Raw genomic sequence first — 22,040 nt, 5'->3', positions numbered from 1 at the left:
TATTCGTTGGCACAGGGATATACTAGAATACACTTGGCCAGGATGCCTCATAGTGGGAGTGAACTCAGAACCATGTATTTGGGAAGTAAACTTCTTACCACACATCTAAAACTCCAAAGCTTTGAAAATGTCAAAATTTAATAGCATATACAGTAGTTTTTGCAGACATTCCTATATAACTTTGCTATTTTACCCTTGATAATCCAGTGCATAAGCATATATTTTGTAAGCTATATTTGTACAAAAAATTCAAATGATTATATAACTAATATTGAATCCTTTAAATATTTGCCTAGACATGAATCAATAAATGGAACAGATTTGCAATGGGAAATGCAATCTGCTGCTGTTTTTGTTGAATATCCAAATCACTGCAGGTTATAGTTAACCCTCCCAAGGAAATGATCTTAGAAAGAATCTTACTTCTGTAAACATATTTGTGAATTTCTTCACTCAGTAATAATATTGTCATCTTTAACTATGAATAAAATAGTTAAGTGATAAGCCCATTACAGTACTCTACTAAGTATTGACAGAATTATATTTAGTGTTAGGTCATTCTGAAATTAAATCCAATTGAATTGAATTTTATTTCATTAGCCTCTCAATAAATACTACTTTTACATAATTATTAGCATTTTACTTATAGATTAGAATTTTAGAAGCCAGTTTACTGAGGAACCTTCCCAGTAAATGTTAATTCTGAAATGGCATATTAACCAAAATTACTCTTTGTTTCTTCTTGTTTGAAAATAAATTTATTAGATCACACTTTTCTTTTTGACAATACATGAATGAGAGGGTGAAGAGCATGTACTGTACATGCACTTGGGCTGAATTTAAATATAATTTTATTTCTAAATACATGTTTATATATATAAAACATAATGTACTTTATCTTGTTAATTATTTTCTGTGCCACATCAAAAATATTTAGAGCAGCCTCTCTGACCAATAAATACACCCATATTTATTTAATTTCTTGAAGCTATGGAAGAGGAATATGCTGAAGCTAGTGGGCCAGAATATATAGAATTGATACCACCAGGTTAAGTACACTTAATTTTGCATGATCTTAGAAATTATCTTTGTCAAAATAGAAAGCAAACAACCATGAAGTGTATCACTCTCTAACTTTGATCTATTAATGTGTGTACATGTATGTATGTGTGTGCGAGATTATTTGAGTGTACCTCATTAGTGTTTATTATGTTAGTATCAGCACAATACTAATACAATTTAAATGTCATTCATTGCCTTGTTTTTAATTCTATTTTTTGATTTCTTGAAGACATGGATGGTACTTATGCCAATGTTTCACAGAAACCCAATGGTAAGCAAACCATTAATAAAAATACATTCATTAGAGCAAGAGATAGCAAAATCTTGGTTCATTCTTTCTTTGGATAGTATAGGCAGTGTAAAGCATGTTTTAATTTTTTACTTGTTTCAGTGATTGGACTGATGCCGTGCTAAGATACCACCTTGATGGGTTTAGACCAACCAGTCCACCAAAGTACTTATCATTTTTAAGCTTTGTACTCATTTTGTTGTTGGGTTTTGTCAAACTATTTAGTTCTGTGGACGTAAACAAACCAACATTGACTGTCATGTAGTGGTGGATGAACACAAAGACACACACACACACACCCACACACATATATTTATATATATGTATATATATGATAGTGTTCCGTTAGTCTCTTTCTACCAAATCCAATCACATTATATTCGTTGGCACAGGGATATACTAGAATACATTTGGCCAGGATGCCTCATAGTGGGAGTGAATTTTGAACCATGTATTTGGGAAGTAAACTTCTTACCACACATCTGAAGCTCAAAAGCTTTGAAAATGTTGAAATTTAATAGCATATACAGTAGTTTTTGCAGACATTCCTATATAACTTTGCTATTTTACCCTTTATAATCCAGTGCATAAGCATATATTTTGCAAGATATATTTGTACAAAAAATTCAAATGATTATATAACTAATATTGAATTCTTTAAATATTTGCCTAGACATGAATCAATAAATGGAACAGATTTGCAATGGGAAATGCAATCTACTGCTGTTTTTATTGAATATCTGACATGGCTAACCCTCGCAAGGAAGTGATCTTAGAAAGCATCTTACTTCTGTAAACATATTTGCGAATTTCTTCACTCAATAGTAATATTGTCATCTTTAACTATGAATGAAATAGTTAAGTGATAAACCCATTACAGTACTCTACTAAGTATTGACAGAATTATATTTAGTGTTAGGTCATTCTGAAATTAAATCCAATTGAATTAAATTTTATTTCATTAGCCTCTCAATAAATACTACTTTTACATAATTATTAGCATTTTGCTTATAGATTAGAATTTTAGAAGCCAGTTTACTGAGGAACCTTCCCAGTAAGTGTTAATTCTGAAATGGCAAATTAGACAAAATTACTCTTTGTTTCTTCTTGTTTGAAAATGAATTTATTAGATCACACTTTTCTTTTTGACAATACATGAATGAGAGGGTGAAGAGCATGTACTGTACATGCACTTGGGCTGAATTTAAATATAATTTTATTTCTAAATACATGTTTATATATATAAAACATAATGTACTTTATCTTGTTAATTATTTTCTGTGCCACATCAAAAATATTTAGAGCAGCCTCTCTGAACAATAAATACACCCATATTTATTTAATTTCTTGAAGCTATGGAAGAGGAATATGCTGAAGCTAGTGGTCCAGAATATATAGAATTGATACCACCAGGTTAAGTACACTTAATTTTGCATGATCTTAGAAATTATCTTTGTCAAAATAGAAAGCAAACAACCATGAAGTGTATCACTCTCTAACTTTGATCTATTAATGTGTGTACATGTATGTATGTGTGTGCAAGATTATTTGAATGTACCTCATTAGTGTTTATTATGTTAGTATCAGCACAATACTAATACAATTTAAATGTCATTCATTGCCTTGTTTTTAATTCTATATTTTAATTTCTTGAAGACATGGATGGTACTTATGCCAATGTTTCACAGAAACCCAATGGTAAGCAATCCATTAATAAAATTACATTCATTAGAGCAAGAGATAGCAAAATCTTGGTTCATTCCTTCTTTGGGTAGTATAGGCAGTGTAAAGTATGTCGTTTATTTTTGTACTTGTTTCAGTGATTGGACTGATGCTGTGCTAAGATACCACCTTGATGGGTTCAGTCCTACTAGTCCACCAAAGTACTTATCATTTTTAAGCTTTGTACTCATTTTGCTGTTGTGTTTTGTCAAACTATTATGTTCTGTAGACATAAACAAACCAACATTGACTGTCATGTAGTGGTGGATGAACACAAAGACACACACTCATATATCTATATATACACACACACACTCATACACACACACATACATATATATATATATACAGATGATAGTGTTCCTTCAGTTTCTATCTACCAAATCCAATCACATTATATTCGTTGGCACAGGGATATACTAGAATACATTTGGCCAGGATGCCTCATAGTGGGAGTGAACTCTGAACCATGTATTTGGGAAGTAAACTTCTTACCAAACATCTAAAACTCAAAAGTTTTGAAAATTTTGAAATTTAATAGCATATACAGTAGTTTTTGCAGACATTCCTATATAACTTTGCTATTTTACCCTTGATGATCAAGTGCATAAGCATATATTTTGTAAGCTATATTTGTACAAAAAATTCAAATAATTATATAACTAATATTGAATTCTTTAAATATTTGCCTAGACATGAGTCAACAAATGGAACAGATTTGCAATGGGAAATGCAATCTGCTGCTGTTTTTATTGAATATCCAAATCACTGCAGGTTATGGTTAACCCTCCCAAGGAAGTGATCTTAGAAAGCATCTTACATCATCATCATCATCATCATCATCATCGTTTAACGTCCGCTTTCCATGCTAGCATGGGTTGGACGATTTGACTGAGGACTGGTGAAACCTGATGGCAACACCAGGCTCCAGTCTAATTTGGCAGAGTTTCTACAGCTGGATGCCCTTCCTAACGCCAACCACTCAGAGAGTGTAGTGGGTGCTTTTACGTGTCACCCGCACGAAAACGGCCACGCTCGAAATGGTGTCTTTTATGTGCCACCCGCACAAGCCAGTCCAGGGGCACTGGCAACGATCTCGCTCGAAAATCCTACGGGAGCCAGTCAGGCGGTACTGGCAACGGCCACGCTCAAAATGGTGCATCTCATGTGCCACCCGCACAAGAACCAGTCCAGGGGCACTGGCAACGATCTTACTTGGCTTGCCGGGTCTTCTCACGCACAGCACATTCCCAAAGGTCTTGGTCAGTAGTCATCGCCTCGGTGAGGCCCAATGTACGAAGGTCTTGCCTCACCACCTCAGCCCAGGTCTTCCTGGGCCTACCTCTTTCACGGGTTCCCTCAACTGTTAGGGTGTGGCACTTTTTCACGCAGCTATCCTCATCCATTCTCACCACATGTCCATACCAGCGCAATCGTCTCTCTTGCACACCACAACTGATGCTTCTAATGTTCAGCTTTTCTCTCAAGATACTTACACTCTGACGGGTATTCACATTGGCATTACACATCCAACGGAGCATACTGGCTTCATTCCTTGCGAGCTTACGTATGTCCTCAGCAGTTACAGCCCATGTTTCACTGCCATGTAGCATGGCTGTTCGTACGCATGCGTCATACAGTCTGCCTTTTACTCTGAGTGAGAGTCCCTTTGTCGCCAGCAGGGGTAAGAGCTCTCTAAACTTTGCCCAGGCTATTCTTATTCTAGCAGCTACACTTTCAGCGCACGCACCCCCACTACTAACTTGGTCGCCCAGATAGCGGAAGCTATCGACTACCTCTAGTTTTTCACCCTGGAATGAGATAGAAGTTGTTTCCTGTTTGTTTACAGTCTTTATTGCACCTGAACATCTGCCACAAACAAAAACTAACTTGCTAGTTAACCTGCCTTTGATGTTGCTGCACCTCTTATGTGTCCATAGCTTGCACCGGGTACATCTTATAGAGTTACTACCAACTCCTTTTCTACATACTGAGCAGGGCCATCTACCTGAAGGGGTTTGTGTTTTATCTACCTTCCTACTTATTAGGATTTTGGTTTTAGCTAGGTTGACTCTAAGGCCCTTCAATTCTAGACCTTGCTTCCACACCTGAAACTTCTCCTCTAGTTCTGATAGTGACTCCGCAATTAGGGCAAGGTCATCAGCATAGAGGAGCTCCCAGGGGCAACCTGTCTTGAACTCCTCTGTGATTGCCTGGAGGACTATGATAAATAAGAGGGGGCTGAGGACGGAACCTTGGTGGACCCCTACCTCTACCCGGAATTCATTGCTGTACTCATTTCCAACCCTCACCTTACTGGCAGCATCTCTGTACATGGCTCGCACAGCTCTCACTAACCATTCTTCTATCCCAAGTTTCCTCATTGACCACCAGATAAGGGATCGGGGGACCCTGTCAAAGGCTTTCTCCATGTCAACGAAAGCCAGGTACAGAGGTTTATCCTTAGCTAGGTATTTCTCCTGCAACTGTCTCACTAGAAATAAGGCATCAGTAGTGCTTTTACCTGGCACGAACCCAAACTGCATCTCATCTAAATTGATTCGCTCCCTAATTAGTTGGGCTATGACCCTCTCTGTAACTTTCATAACCTGATCTAACAGCTTGATGCCTCTGTAATTATTTGTATCTAAAGCGTCACCTTTACCTTTGTAGCAGTTGACTATGATGCTGCTACACCAGTCATTGGGTATGACTCCTTCGTGTATCACCTGGTTCGTAATACGGGTGACTAGGCTATAGCCAACACTGCCAGATATTTTGAGCATCTCTGCAGTGATTCCTGATAACATATTTGTAAATCGCTTCCCTTAATGGTGATACTGTCACCTTTAACTATCAATGAAATAGTTAAGTGACAGTAACAGTATAATAATCTAGTAAATATTGGCAGAATTAAATTTAGTGTTAGGATATTCTGAAATTAAATCTAGTTGAATTAAATTTTATTTCATTAGCTTCTCAATAAATACTACTTTTACATAATTATTAGCATTTTGCTTATAGATTAAAATTTTGCATACCAGGTTACTGAGGAACCTTCCCAGTAAGTTTTAATTCTGAAATGGCATATTATCCAAAATTACTCTTTGTTTCCTCTTGTTTGAAAATGAATTTATTAGATCACACTTTTCTTTTTGCCAATACATGAACGAGAGGGTGAAGAGCATGTACTGTACATGCACTTAGGCTGAATTTAAATATAATTTTATTTCTAAATACATGTTTATATATATAAAACATAATGTACTTTATCTTGTTAATTATTTTCTGTGCCACATCAAAAATATTTAGAGCAGCCTCTCTGAACAATAAATACACCCATATTTATTTAATTTCTTGAAGCTATTGAAGAGGAATATGCTGAAGCTAGTGGGCCAGAATATATAGAATTGATACTACCAGGTAAGTACACTTAATTTTGCATGATCTTAGAAATTATCTTTGTCAAAATAGAAAGCAAACAACCATGAAGTGTATCACTCTCTAACTTTGATCTATTAATGTGTGTACATGTATGTATGTGTGTGTGAGATTATTTGAGTGTACCTCATTAGTGTTTATTATGCTAGTATCAGCACAATACTAATACAATTTAAATGTCATTCATTGCCTTGTTTTTAATTCTATTTTTTGATTTCTTGAAGACATGGATGGTACTTATGCCAATGTTTCACAGAAACCCAATGGTAAGCAATCCATTAATAAAATTACATTCATTAGAGCAAGAGATAGCAAAATCTTGGTTCATTCTTTCTTTGGGTAGTACAGGCAGTGTAAAATATGTCTTTTATTTTTGTACTTGTTTCAGTGATTGGATTGCAGACGTGCTAAGGCACCACCTTGATGGGTTTAGTCCAACCAGTCCACCAAAGTATTTATTATTTTTAAGCTTTATACTCGTTTTGTTGTTGTGTTTTGTCAAACTATTAAGTTCTGTGGACGTAAACAAACCAACATTGACTGTCATGTAGTGGTGGCTGAGTACAAAGACACACGCATACACACACACACACACTCATATATATATATATATATATATATATATATATATATAATCAAAAAATAAGCAACACTGATTTCAAAGGTGATTGCAGTACCCACGTTTCATGCTACTCCAATTTATTTAAGTAATGCGAGCATTACATTAAATGCAATATGAAGAGCAATCTTCAGCTGCAAGAAAATCTATTTTTATGTATTCTCTCTCCCACTTGGATTTGAAGTGTTGCCACATTTATAATATGTCTTTTCTACAGTAATTTTCTGCATTTTCGTACAGCTGAAGATTGCTCTTCATATTGCATTTAATGTAATGCTCGCATTACTTAAATAAATTGGAGTAGCATGAAACGTGCGTTCTGCAATCACCTTTGAAATCCATGTTGCTTATTTTTTGATTTTGATCACCTATCCTTTTGGGATATGATATTTGGGTGCCTACGCATAAGTACCATATTCAACCTTGAATCTATATATATATATATATATATATATATATATATATATATAGATGATAATGTTCCTTCAGTTTCAATCTACCAAATCCAATCACATTATATTCAGTGACAGAAACAGTACAATACTCTACTAAATATTGACAGAATTATATTTAGTGTTAGGATATTCTGAAATTAAATCCAATTGAATTAAATTTTATTTCATTAGCCTCTCAATAAATACTACTTTTACATAATTATTAGCACTTTGCTTATAGATTAGAATTTTGGAAGCCAGTTTACTGAGGAACCTTCCCAGTAAGTGTTAATTCTAAAATGGCACATTAGCCAAAATTTTTCTTTGTTTCTTCTTGTTTGAAAATGAATTTATTAGATCACACTTTTCTTTTTGACAATACATGAATGAAAGGGTGAAAAACATACACTGTACATGCACCTGTGCTGAATTTAAATATAATTTTATTTCTAAATACATGTTTATATATATAAAACATAATGTATTTTATTTTGTTAATTACTTTCTGTACCACATCAAAATATTTAGTGCAGCCTATCCAAACAATAATATACCCATCTTTATTTAATTTCTTGAAGTTATGCTGAAGCCAGTGGGTCCAAAAACTTAGAATTGATACCACCAAGTAAGTACAATTAATATTGTTAGAACACAGCATGATCTTATCTTAAACAAATTATCTTAAACAAAGACGGAATCTGAACAACCATAAAGTTTATCACTCTCTAACTTTGGGCTATTAATGTGTGTACATGCATGTATGTGTGTGCAAGAGTGTTTGAATGTATCTCATTAGTGTTTATTATGTTAGTATCATCACAATACTAATACAATTTAAATGTTATTCATAGCCATGTTTTTAAATCTATTTGTTTTAATTTCTTAAAAATATGTAAGGTGCTTATATTAATGTTTCCCAGAAACCTGGCAGTAAGCAATCCATTAATAAAATCACATTCATCAGAACAAGAGTTAGCAAAATCTTGGTTCATTCTTTCTTTGAGGAGTATAGGCAGCTTAATGTTTGTCATTTATTTTTCACTTGGTTTGATTATCATAAATACATACATAGATATGCACCTCTGTGCATGCGTGTGATGATGGATTTTAAGGTTTCATTTATTTATGAGCTGATTTCTCAATTATCAAAATATAATATCTATAATGGTGATATTTAAAAAAAAATTAATTCAGTTCAATTAAAAAGCATAGGTAACATATTGCAAGCCACACTATAATTTGCAAAAAACTTTATCTGTGCACAGGGTTTGCATTGCCCCTCTGATGCCTTTTTTTCATTCTTCTTTTAATTTATTCAAGACATGAATGGTGCATATGTTAACTTTACAAAAAAACCTGATGCTAAGTATATATGCAATCCATTAATAAAATTACATTCATTAGAGCAAGAATGAACAAATATCTTGGTTCATTCATTCTTTGAGTAGTATCATCATGACCATGATGATGATGATCATCATCATCAACATTTAATGTCTGTTTCGCATGTTGGCATGATGTAACAGTATGACAGCAACTAGAAAGTCCAGGGGCCAAACCAGGTTCCATAGTCAATTTTGGCCTGATTTCAAAAATGATCTCAAACATGAATAGAAAGCAAAGAATCGTAATCACATTTTTTTTCTATTAATGTATGTAGGTTTCATGTGCATGAGTGCATGTGTTTGCTTCTATTTCATTAGTATTTGTTCTGGTAGTATCAACACACTACTAGCATATTTTAGACATTATTTATAGCCATCCTACATATTTATCTTTTTTTGATTTCCTAAAGACTTGGATGGTGCTTATGTTAATGTTTGGAAGTGTCTTGGTGGTAAGTATATAACAATCCATTAGTAAATATATAGTCATTTTCCAACCTTGATTCTGGAATCTGACCTGGTTAAAGTTAACAAAAATTTGGGTTTATTCTTTGAGTAGAATATGTTGCTTAATAACTTATGTATGCATGTATTAAAGGAAACCATCAGAATGTTAAAGTCTCATTGTGTATATTAAGCTACTTTCTGAAAGCATTCATACTAACTTTATACTAGTGCACTTTTATTAATACTTACAATAGTCTAGTTCGAAACACAATGTATAGAACAGATTTGCAATGGTAAATGTTTCACACCTTGATCAGCTACTGTTTTGAGTACCCACAATCAGTCCTGTTCATGGACACCATTGACATGAAAGTAACACTGGAAAATAGTGAGCGACTTCTCTTATTAGTAACATTATTACATTTAAATTTTGTTCCACTGCATTCTGAGCTCAATGATCTTCTAGATTGATTTTGTCTCCTAATTTTTATCCACAGTGAAAAATCATTATTTCTAATTCTGTTTATATGATTTTATTTATTTAATTATTTTTCATATGTTGTGCTTTGTATTATATTGTATATGTATCTTCTGTGTTTTATAGAATTTGACATTTATGAACACATCAAACTAGGAAGTAAATCCATAAATTTATTTTACTTTCTTACTGTCTTTTTTTGGTTTGTTTTCTTGAGGGTAGATAGTATCAGAATAGTTGAAGTGTGATTAAGTTGTCCTTTCATGTTGTAAGTGTTGTTATTCTTGAATTTTACTACTGTGTCTGAAACCAAACTGTTTTATTGATACTTATCTAGCTGTACTACACCATATACTTCGGTAGTGTAGTTGTATTGATTTTTCTACTTTCATTATATTTCCTTAATGAAGATGTTATATATCAAAAAGCATGTTTCAAATATGTTCTAAAAGAGTAACTGTGCATTCAAAAATATCCTAAACACTAAACTTTCTTACTTTCTTTTTAATGTATTCTAACCTACTCTATCCATATGCAGAATAGGAGTGTACAAAACTATGTAAACTAAAACTTAAAACTATCTAAATTTATATTTCATTGGACTATATATAATAAATAAATTTGTTGGTTTCTTTTCTTCCTTTTCCTACTTATGTACAAGATTTGAACATTATCATTTCATCCATATTCAAGTTTTCCATAGATTTTTAAGAATGCTAATGGAATTAGAAGAATTAGTTTCATTAAGTTTATTCTATTCTTATCAATGGAATTTATCTTTAAAGAAAAAGAATTTTTCATTCAGTATGTATTTCTGATATTTTTCTCACTTTACAATAGATTGAATTACATTTAGATTTTAAGTTATTATTTATTTGCTTAAATTTTTATTAAGTTTTTTACTTGTAATTAATTACTGAAATTCTTAAACAATCAGTTACTAAACAAGATGACAAAAATGCAAGAACTATATATTTGAGTTGTTTCCTGTCTTTGTTAAACTCTGCCATTTCTTTCTGAGTTTCTGAACTAACTTACAAAATGGAAATATTCAACTATGAAGTCTTTCACCACTAATAATTCACATGTGTCTTCAACTTCTACATAAGGCTTGCATGTTCTTCAGAAATGGAAACCTGCAAAACATCTTGAAATTAGAGCCAATAACTTAATCTTGTAAAAGGGCACCAAAACACAACACTGCCCATCATAAGAAAACAAGTTATGATATTTTTTACTCATAAATATTTAAACTCATTGTAAATTCTAACACTCTTCAAATATGTTTCATTCATTTAAAATACTCCAACTATTCAAACTTCAGTGTCAAACAAATATGATAATAAACAACATTCATCAAAAAACATTTTCTGTCATCTCCACATCAGGATCACACAGTAATCTCTCCTGACGGTTGCTGCAAAACTACCAAGCCAAATCACTTGAGAGAGCTGATAGTTATTGGCACAGAAAGCACATGTTCTACAGGTCAGCACTTGATAAATTATTTAAAAAACCCCAAAAAACAATGAAATTGATATGCAAGATTAGTGGACATTGCACATAGCTAAAAACGAGGTGCATATGGTCAAAAACTACATACTTGAATGTTATGTATAAATTATATCAGTTTTTTTGAATGCATTCCTCCAGAATCACTGTGGAACAAACAATGTGGTGACTGAAAAGCAAGCAGGAGGAAAGAAAAGAGTCTTAGGGTGGGAAGAACAGCTTCTCATCAACCTTCTTCAAGACAACAAAACAGCCTTGCTAAAACTGGCTGACTGTATGATTAGATTATAAGAAGTTGTTTAATTCTGTTCCTCACTCATGAATTAGAGAGTCACTACATTTTGCTGACCTTCCAAATGATATAGTCATTGCTATTAAGGGATTGACAGCAACATGGTCCACAAGAGCTATCAATAAGAACTGGAATTATCACTATAGTCCCTACAAAATTATATTATTAACAGGAATATTTCAGGGTGTCAGCTTATCTGTAATGCTTTTCATTATAGCTGTGAACCTTTTGTCAGCCTTTTAAGTGTTACATGATAGGATCTGCAGTTGAAAGAAGGGTTATGTCACCCACACATTTTTTGTTGAGAACCTTACAACTACTACTACTACTACTACTACTACTACTACTACTACGACTACTACCACCACCACCACCACCACCACCACCACCACCACCACCACTACTACCACTACTAAATTCTTGTCAGACCACTTATACAATATGTGAAATATAAGTCCTCATTTCTTCTCTTCTAAACAATGACGGCTTCATTCACAGTACTCCTATGGGAAAAGCTTCTACCTTTGCCACTCACTTTGCATCCTCTCTCCACACTACATATCCTTGGCCAATCTCCTCTAAATTTTCTTCATTCCACTCCACAGGTTCTTTACCCTGCATATACAGACTCCAAGTGCAGAAATACTGCCAGTTGCTTCAAAGTTAGTGAACTGCCAGAATTGCTAGAGCTTCAGATTTGTTTTCTCACACAGTACTCTTAATTCAGAGCCTACTGAGATCAACTTGGCCTTTCATTTTTATAGGGTTGATTAGCATTGCACCAACCTAGGATAAAAACAAGTTTGTGGCCATAGACATCACCAAAGCCTTTAACTATATCTGGTACACAAATCTCCTCTCTAAATTTCTTGCTTACAGGATCTTCTCATCTCTTGGATCAGTAGCTTCTTATCCGATCACACACTGTGGCATGAAATCCATTCTTATGCAGATGACATGACTCCTAATACTTCCTTAATATTCCCCAACCATCCATCATCCACCCATAGTCTTGAAACTTCTAACTAAACTTTCATTGATTCCATAAATACAAACATTGAGAGCATCTTTCTGCAGGGACATGCTAACCATATTTCTTTTAACATACAAAAACTCAAGCAGCACTCATATCAAGAAAATCCATTCCATGAAACCCAACAAAACATGAATAGAACTCAGCTATAGCCCTCACAGTTGCTTCAAATGCTGGTTTCACTATAAATGAGGGCCTCTCTTAGTAAAGCACACCTTTAACAAAACTAGGACTAGATCTTAAAGACTGGCCTCTCTCCTCAGGACCTAAAAATATTTCAGGTTCCAACAAGGTCCTAGTGATGGCCGCAATGGAGTACTCCTCCCATATCTTGGACAGTTCTGTGCTAGTCACACAGACATCTGCATCAACATCCAAAGAAGTGCCACTCAATTGAATGGTGCTTACTCACTAATAGACATGCTTCAGTATCTAGCCCATAGGTATACTGTCTTCTCTCTTTGTCTTTTCTATCATAACTAAGCATAGAGGTCATTAGGCCTCTGTCCCTTTGGTTGGTTGTATTTACAACAATGTGACACCCCTGTCCCACTTGTCTTTCCACCTCTCATCATTCTTGGTGTATCCAACATCCTCAGCCCACACTAACCATTTTCCCTGACTTCCAAGAACATCAGCCATCAGGAATCTTCTCTTTGCCCAAGTATTTCTGGCAGGTGTTGGCCTGCAACAATTAAAATGGAACATTAAGAGCAAAGCTCATCAGGTTTAGGAGGCTTATAAAGGTCATGGACAATGTGTTTGCTTCCAGACTGAACAAGAATAAAATACATACACATATACATGCATGAATACATCCAATCATCCATTCATTTGTGTAGTTTAATTCCCCTCTTCATATTAATACCTTGAAATACTGTTTTTAAATCCAAGCATTGTTGTGTATTGTTTTCATGGGATGTTAAATTCTGAATTGATATGTGTTGTAGCTTGAACTGAATATTAGATATTAATAACAGTCAAGGACACTATCATTTGCTTAACATCCACAGTTCATTTACTGGTCACTAATTGGGATCAAGTGTTAAGTTTTAGGCTGTGAATGTATACAAAATGTATGGAAATTATAAATAAAAATATGGTACCTGAAAATTTGTAACAGGCTCTCTTTTTGTGTTAAAAGCTTTATGTATCAGTGAGACCTTATACTAAAACTTTAGAATTTATTGCCCTAATCAATCGAAGCTTACATTATTGTAACTTATGGTAACTTTTACATGTTTTAAATGTAATTTCTGGGATCATTCAAATTTTTTCTTCCTTATGAAGAATTCTGTGCTTATAAGATATCAATTTGTGCACCTAGTTTTTAAGTTCCAGTCATTCTAATATTTAAGCAAGCATGATCTAATATCTAATTATTTTTCTGCAAACATGCAATTATTTTCACAAACACCAAACATCAAATAATTGTTTAAGAGATCACAATCTTATGTAAGCATCTCATGTACATTTTTATTCTTTTATTTTTTAGGTTACCAGTGAAGGTCCATGCTTTTCAGATGAACAAGAACTTAGAACTTAGTATTATTGTATTTCACACCTAGAACTAAGTGGAATCTTGTGGACAACCCATGTCAGTCTCCTTGTCATCATTTCATAGACACTTTTGCAAACATTGCAGACTTGAGTAAATATCTAATACTACCATAACATTATAGGTCTCTATTATATGCTGTAACTGCATTATTTTTGTATTCACAGCATTGACAAATACTTGATTTATTTTTAATCTTTGTAAATATCTATCCATGACTAAACATTTGCATCAATGAAGTAAACTCAGTTAAATTTCTGTATCCCTTTCTTCCTATGAGTCATCATCAGCTAAACATACTATGCATATTTAACAACATTGCTGTGAATATTACCAATTTTTGGAATTATCATCATCATCATCATTGTCCATGTCTGTTGTCCATTCTGGCATGGGTTTGACGGTTTGACTGGGCTGGCACACTGGAAGGCTGCACCAGGATCTTGTCTGGTTTGGCATGGTTTTCTATGGCTGGATGCCCTTCCTAACATCAACCACTCTGAGAGTGTAATGGGTGCTCTTACGTGCCACTGGTATGGATGCTATTTGTGTGACACCGGTATCTTCCACAACTGCGATTTTGCTCAGCTTGATGCGTCTTCTTCTCAAGCACAACATAATGCCAAAGGTCTTGGTCATTGCTTCCGTGAGGCCCAATGCTCAAAAGAAGCTCAGCCACCTCGCTTCTGTGAAGCCCAACACTTGAAAGGAACTCAGCCACTTTGCCTCTATGCGGGCTAAGAGTTCAACCACTTTGCCTCCATGAGGCTCAATGCTCAAGAGGAATTCAGCCACCTCACCTCTGTGAGGCCCAACACTCAAAAGGAGCTCAGCCACTTTGCCTCCATCAGGCCCAACGCTCAAAAGCTACTCAGCCTCTTTGTCTCCATGGGGCTCAATGTTCAAAGATTGATTTTTTTATGTGCCACCAGCACATGTGCACTTGGCTTGATGGGTCCTCTTCAGAAGACTACATTGCCAAAGGTCTCAATCACTTAGTCATTGCCTCTGGGAAGTTTAAAGTTCGAAGGTCATGCTTCACTACTTTGTCCCATGTCTTCCTAGGTCTACCTCTACCACAGGTGCCTTCCGCAGTTAGAGATCAGCACTTCTTTACACAACTGTCCACATCCATCCGCATCACATGACCATAGCAATGCAGTTGTCTCTCTTGCACACCACATCTGATTCCTCTTATACCTAACTTTTCTCTTAAGATGCTTACACTCTGCCGAACATGCACACTGATATTGCACATTCAGCGAAGCATACTGGCTTCATTTCTTTGATGCCTACACATGTCCTTGGCTGTCATAGTCCAGGTTTCACTGCCATGGAGCATAACTGTTTACACACAGGCATCAAATCTGCCTTTCATTCTGAGGGAGAAGCCCTTTGTTGCCAGCATGGGTAGGAGCTCTCTGAACTTTGCCCAGCCTAATCTTATTCTCACAGTTACACTCATGGAACAACCACCTCTACTATTACCTGGTCGCCTAGATACGGGAAGCTATCTAGTACCTCTGGCTTGTTCCCCTTGGCAGTTGATGGAGTCTATTTTCTGCACATGTTCAGCATTTATTATGCCTGTGCACCTTCCACATACAAAAGTTAGTTTCTCTGTTTACCTTCCTTTGATGTTGCTGCACCTTTTGTGTGTCCAAAGCTTACACTGGGCGCATCTTATGAAGTTTCTACCTCCACCTTTTCTACAGATTGAGCAGGGCCATCTACCTGAGGGGATTTGTGATTTGTCTACCTTCCAATTTACTATGACTTTGGTTTCTGCTAGGTTAACTCTAAGACCCTTTGAGTCTAGACTTTGTTTCCATACCTGGAACTTCTTCTCTAGTTCTGGTAGTGATTCAGTTATAAGAGCAAGGTCATCAGCATAGAGGAGTTTCCAGCGGCAGCCTGTCTTGAATTCCTCCATTATTGCCTGGAGGAATATGATGAACAAGAGTGGGCTGAGCACCAATCCTAGGTGAACCCCTACTTGTACCCTGAATTCTTTGCTGTACTCGTTGCCTACTCTCACCTTACTGGTCATGTCCCTGTACATGGCTTGCACAGCTCTCACCAACCACTCATCTATCCCTAGTTTCTACATCCCTAGTTTAAGCACCTCAGTGGTGATTCCTGATGGGCTGGGTGGTTTTCCCTGTCTTCATATCCTTAATTGCTTTATCTACCAGGGTACTGTCAATTTGGATAGCTGGTCCCTCAGTTGGGTCAACATTTGGCAGACTCTCCTTCTCCCATTCATTCTCCATGTTCAGCAGTCTTTCATAATGACATCTCCAAGCCTCTTTCTTTGTAGACTCATTCACAACAAGTGCACCATCATCCATGCTGACACATTTCTCTCCTATGACATCACAATTTTCTCTCACACACTGTCTTGCAATCTGAAATACTTCAGTTTACTGGTCTTCATGGTACTGAACATAGGTAAACTTCTTCTTTTCAGTTTCTTCCTTGGCTAGATATACTTGTCTCCTAGCTTCTCTTCTGGCTATCTGATACAGTTCCCTATAATGGCCCTGCCAACAGTATTGTTCCACCACTGCGTTACCTTGGGTCTGGAAGGGACTTTGCACCTGCTACAGATTTGTTCAGTGGCACTCAGCAAGCTCTCACAGGAATTCCCAGTTGCCCTCTATGTCACAAGTTTGTAGCTGCTCCTCCCTCTCATCAAATTTCTCAATTTGGATGTCTCTAAATCTCTGACCATATGAATGGTCCTTATGCTTCCAGATCCTTCTTTTCCAGATTGGTCTGCTTCTTGGCATCGTTCTGGCCAGGAGTCTAAAGTCGCTAATGACTAGTCTATGATGGGGATACATTCTTCACCAGGAAGAGTCTTTGCATTTCAGAGCAACCACGCATCCCACTGTCTGGTGAGAATGAAATCTATCTGGCTAGCAGAACCACCTGATTGTAAGGTTATCAGGTGACTGGCTGGCTTCCTGAAGTTGGTATTGCAGATCAAAAGGTTATTTGCATCACAGAACTCCAATAGCCTTGTTCCCTCTTCATTTCAGGAACCAATTCCATGACCCCCATGAACACTATGGTAGATACCGGGCTGCTGTCTGACATGCCCGTTGAAATCATCAGCCATGAAGATGAAATCATTGTCACTTGTCTTGGAGGTATCCTGCAGATGAATATCATAAAAGTGGTCCTTCTGTTTAATTTGGTAGGTCTGCTTGTGGGGCGTAGGTAGATATAATTGTAGCTATACTATTCTGAAAGACTAGCCTGAGCTTAAGTACCCCAGCACATACTCTAACTACGTCTATGACCTTATCCACTCATTTCTCAGCTAGGAGTATGCCCACACCATCGACTCCATCATTGTTACCTTCCCAGAAGATTTTAATACCTATGTGTCTTTCCTGTGAGGAACCTGGCTGAAGCCCCTCTCCACCTAACCTCTTAGATGCAACATACATCAACATGCCTCCTTTCAAGCATCTCTACAATCTCGTTAGATCTACATTTCAGTTTACCTACATTTACAGTGCCAACTGTGTACTCAAGGCCAAATTTCCAGATTTACCCAAATCCTACAACTTCAAAACTTTTTGCATATAAATTGGATATAATCTTTACTTGTGTGTGAAAAATTTTAATGGTACTCTCAAGACATAAAAAGTTATTATCATTCATCTCAGAAGCATAAGTTTTTAATATTTCTCAAAAGCAAATGTGTCAGAAAATTGATTGTGTTTGGCTAGTTTGTTAAAAACAATCAATGCATCCAGCATTGATGCCAAATCATGATCCAAGAGGTAATAATACAACATATATCATTTTCAGACTTAATATCACTTAAATATAACATTTCTGACTCATATTAATCCTGTTGTAACCAAGAGACTTTGTACCCTCCAGTCCACATCAAATTTTCACAAGTTCCAGAAACGTTTATACCATGATGAAATTCTGCACACAGTGTTATGTATTTTGCGTTAATAAAGTTTGCATGTCATCTTTTTCAAACATTTTGCTTTGTATGGTGTTGTTCTTCCAGAAATATTCTCATCAGTTAATTCTGAGCAGCCAATATTTTCCAAAACATGTTGGTGCAACATTGAAAAGAGCTCAAATTTTTGTCATATTTTGGTCTTCAGCAAAATGGCAATCAAGAGAAAACTACACCACATAGGAAGCTCATTTTGTTTTGAAACAACAATAGATAAATTTCAGTCACATATATCAGACAAATTTTCAGACCAGCTGTTTGTGAAACAAAGTCACAAGGAAAGAAAATTAGTGGGTTTGTTTGATTCAGTAACTTCTCATCACTTGACTATTTCAATTCAGTGCCCTGAAAGTTGGGCTGAAATTTTGAGCCAAGTATTGCAATAACACTCACTTTCAGGCAGTATAAAAGCATTTTGTGGCCAGTGCTAGATCTTGAAATCATGTACAATCAATGGAAATTCAAAACTCTCCAGTTTCCATGATCTGTTGAACAAAGTTCTGAAGTGCATTGTATTCTCAAACACTCATCGTGAGTATGAATTGCACACAATGGATAGAATTATTTCTCCAAAAAGTTAACACACCCATATCAAAAAGTTAACACACCCATAATATTATTTTTTGAATTTAATATTTATTATCCTAAGCGTTTTAGGGCCCCTTACAAACATACACCATTTTCCCATTCATCTATTTATTTATCTTATCCCTTATAATGGTCACAATAGTTGGTCTTTTGTTTTTAAATTTCAACTGACCAATTACATCAAATATTGGACTTTAGCATATCTCACTTTGGACAACAGGTAGAAGGCTTTAACCACCTACTAGTAAATAAATAAAAAAAAAATTACATTTAACCAATTAACACTTTATTATGATTAATACTGTTAATAAAACAGGTTTTACTTGAAGAAAGGCTAAAAATTCCCCCTAAATTTGTTCAGAACTTGTATGAAGCAATTCCTCAGCTTATTAAAGCTATAACTGATACCAAAGGTGACCAACCCTAGCCTGCTTACTTAGACAGTGAGATGGCTCAAAAGGTACTACAATGCAAGGAAATACATTGTGACCAACTGTGTATACCAATACCTAATAATCTGGTCAATACTGTGATACAGTGATGAATATTAATATATATATATATATATATATATATATATATATATATATATATATATACACACACATATATATATATGGTGCTCCAGCATGGCAACACTCAAATGACTGAAACATGTAAAAGAGTAAAAGAATATATGTGTGTGTGTGTGTATATATATATATATATATATATATATATATATATACACACACACACACACACACAGAAAGAGAGAGAGAGAGACAGACAGGGAGAGAAATAATGCCAATTAGAAACCTGTCACTTGGCTACAAATCTAAGTATTTTCTTAACTTATATAAAGTAAAAATAATCATTTGTAGTCAATTTTTGTAATGAGTTTTCCTGTTGTTTGATTAACTGAACTACTTACTCATTGAATTATATTGTATGTGACTGAGTATTCCACAGATATATGTATTCTTAGTATAATCTTCAGTTAGAATCAGTACACTGCAGAGAGTGACAAGGCTGACCTTTTGAATTACTGACTCAGCTTATTTGATGACCTTTGATGAACTTCATTACTATCTGGCTATACATTCTTCCATACATACAATACAAATGTGTGTATGTGCACTCATGCACACACACACACACACACACACACACACACACACACACAAACATATCCACATTGACTTTATTGTGGTACTATAATTTTCACAATGAAATTTTATAGAAGGTATGAATTTCTCATTTTGTGTCATTGCTTCAATCAAATTATCTTGGAAATGTTGTAGCTGATATTTACAAAATAGTTTTTAAAATTCTATTTGCTTCCCCCATAACTTTAGCTCTTAGACACATTATCAAAAAAAGAAAAAAACAAAAAAAAAAACAACTTAAATCTATTTTTCCTTTCTGAGATGATTTAGTAACCATAGAAGATAGATATTTGAGACTGAATTCCAGATATGAGGTACAGGATGTTAGTAAATGGAAATCATTTGAAAGCCCATCCTTTGTTTTTAGTTAGTGTGACAACTATTAACAGAATTTAGTTTTCTGAAATGATTAAATAAGCGTAAAGTAATTGAAAATTGGTTGAGGTTATAAGTAGAGTGATGTGGGTTATCAGAATTTCCATCAGTGACCTTGACTTATGTAGATCAATTGAAACCATTATAAATTATATAATTATTGATACATGGTTTAACAATTGTCACAACTTCAACGACAATAAATTTGAACTTATATACGAAAGATAATTTACTAGTTCTTGGAATGATCTCATGTTTCACTACCAAGAATATCCACAATGTCTTAATTCAGACATGCACATGAGCTGTTTAAGTTATTTATTTACATTCATATATTTTTGGACAAATCAATTTACTTTCACAATTACTAAGCACTCAGTGTTGGAGTGATTGATATGTTTGTTGTCTTGGTTTGGTAACCTTATTCAACCCTAACCTCTCAGTTTTTATGTCCTTATTATATGCTGTTATTAGTTGAAATATTCTTTTCTACCCTAGGCACAAGGCTCCAAATTTTTGGTTTAGGGACTAGTCAATTACATTGACCCCAGTGCATAACTGGCACTTAATTTAGCAACCCCAAAAAGGTGAAAGGCAAAGTTGATCCTAGTGGAATTTGATATTAGTTGAAACATTAGCATTAGGAAAGATATCTAACTTTGAAAACAGTTGCTGCAACAGTTCTTCCAAATTGGCTCATCTAATTGGCTCATCTAATTGGCTCATCTAATTGACTCATAATGTATGAGCCATCTAATTGGCTCATACATTAGATAAAAAATTTGAAGTAAAAACAAAACAAAAACAAAAATAAATCATCAACTTTTAAAATATAAACCTCCAATAATTGTTAAGCTTTGTTTACAATATAGACAGTCAGTACATTTGGATCTGAATGTGTATGATACCTTGTAAAACCAAGATGTTTCAATATAAGCATGTGAAGTAAGATAAGCAAACACAGTGACAATCTTACATAGTGCATTCTCATTGCCAGCTGCTTTTCAAAGCACAAAACCCAGGACACACATTCCAAAAGATCGCACCATTTTACAAAAGAAATAAGGTTTTAATTTTCATTGGAAAGAACAATTCAAACAAAGACATTACTCATATACATACACTCTTTTTAATTTTGTGTTTGTTATTTGTTATATAAGTACAGATGTACCAAAACAAAAGTATTTAAAAAATAAGACAGTATATTAGGTACAGGTATGACAGTGTGGTAAGAAGCTTTCTTCCCAGCTATATGGTTCTGGGGTCAGTTCCACTGTGTGGCATTGGACACATGAACAAATGAATAAATAAAAACAAAAATAGACGAACATGTATAAACAGAGGATATAGATAATACAGGCACTCCCCATACACACACATGCACTTACAAAACATAGACACACACAGAGGGATACGCATGCGTAGACACATACAATAGGAATACAGAATACAAAATGGCTGATCGTTAGCAAGGAGGAACACACATAAGAAAGAAGAAAGCAAAGGACTACTGATGAGGTCACAGAAGTGTGACGAAAGAACTCTGGCTGAAATAGGATTAATGTAATGTATTGTAAAATAAAGCTGAAGCAAATTAACACCAAATATACAGTGCATGTGTTTTTATTGGCTAAACTGGCAATATGACCATCCCCAAATACAACAA

The 22,040-nt window shown here is 35.0% G+C and overlaps 1 protein-coding gene across 3 annotated transcripts; it reads left to right on the top strand.

Moving 5' to 3' along the window:
• The first annotated feature begins 17 nt into the window (after positions 1-17).
• LOC128247906 (uncharacterized) lies at positions 18-18,282 on the top strand. 3 transcript variants are annotated; one of them, XM_089352715.1, is made up of 11 exons: positions 18-1,048; positions 1,292-1,333; positions 2,705-2,764; positions 3,008-3,049; positions 6,437-6,496; positions 6,739-6,780; positions 6,903-6,965; positions 8,146-8,192; positions 9,363-9,404; positions 11,266-11,365; positions 14,210-18,282. In XM_089352715.1, exons 1-7 carry the CDS (start codon positions 991-993, stop codon positions 6,923-6,925), a joined length of 327 nt encoding a protein of 108 aa, XP_089208841.1. In that variant the 5' UTR covers positions 18-990; the 3' UTR covers positions 6,926-6,965; positions 8,146-8,192; positions 9,363-9,404; positions 11,266-11,365; positions 14,210-18,282. The 3 variants fall into 3 exon arrangements, with proteins under 3 accessions (XP_089208841.1, XP_089208840.1, XP_089208839.1); XM_089352714.1 differs by lacking the exon at positions 6,903-6,965 and having other exon boundaries at positions 715-1,048; XM_089352713.1 differs by lacking the exons at positions 6,903-6,965; positions 11,266-11,365 and having other exon boundaries at positions 715-1,048.
• Positions 18,283-22,040: the final 3,758 nt, after the last annotated feature.

Source organism: Octopus bimaculoides, chromosome 5 (assembly GCF_046866305.1).
Source record: "Octopus bimaculoides isolate indiv1 chromosome 5, ASM4686630v1, whole genome shotgun sequence".
NCBI lineage: Eukaryota > Metazoa > Mollusca > Cephalopoda > Octopoda > Octopodidae > Octopus > Octopus bimaculoides.
The sequence above is the reverse complement of the archived record's forward strand: the minus strand, read 5'-3'. Positions and strand labels throughout refer to the sequence as shown.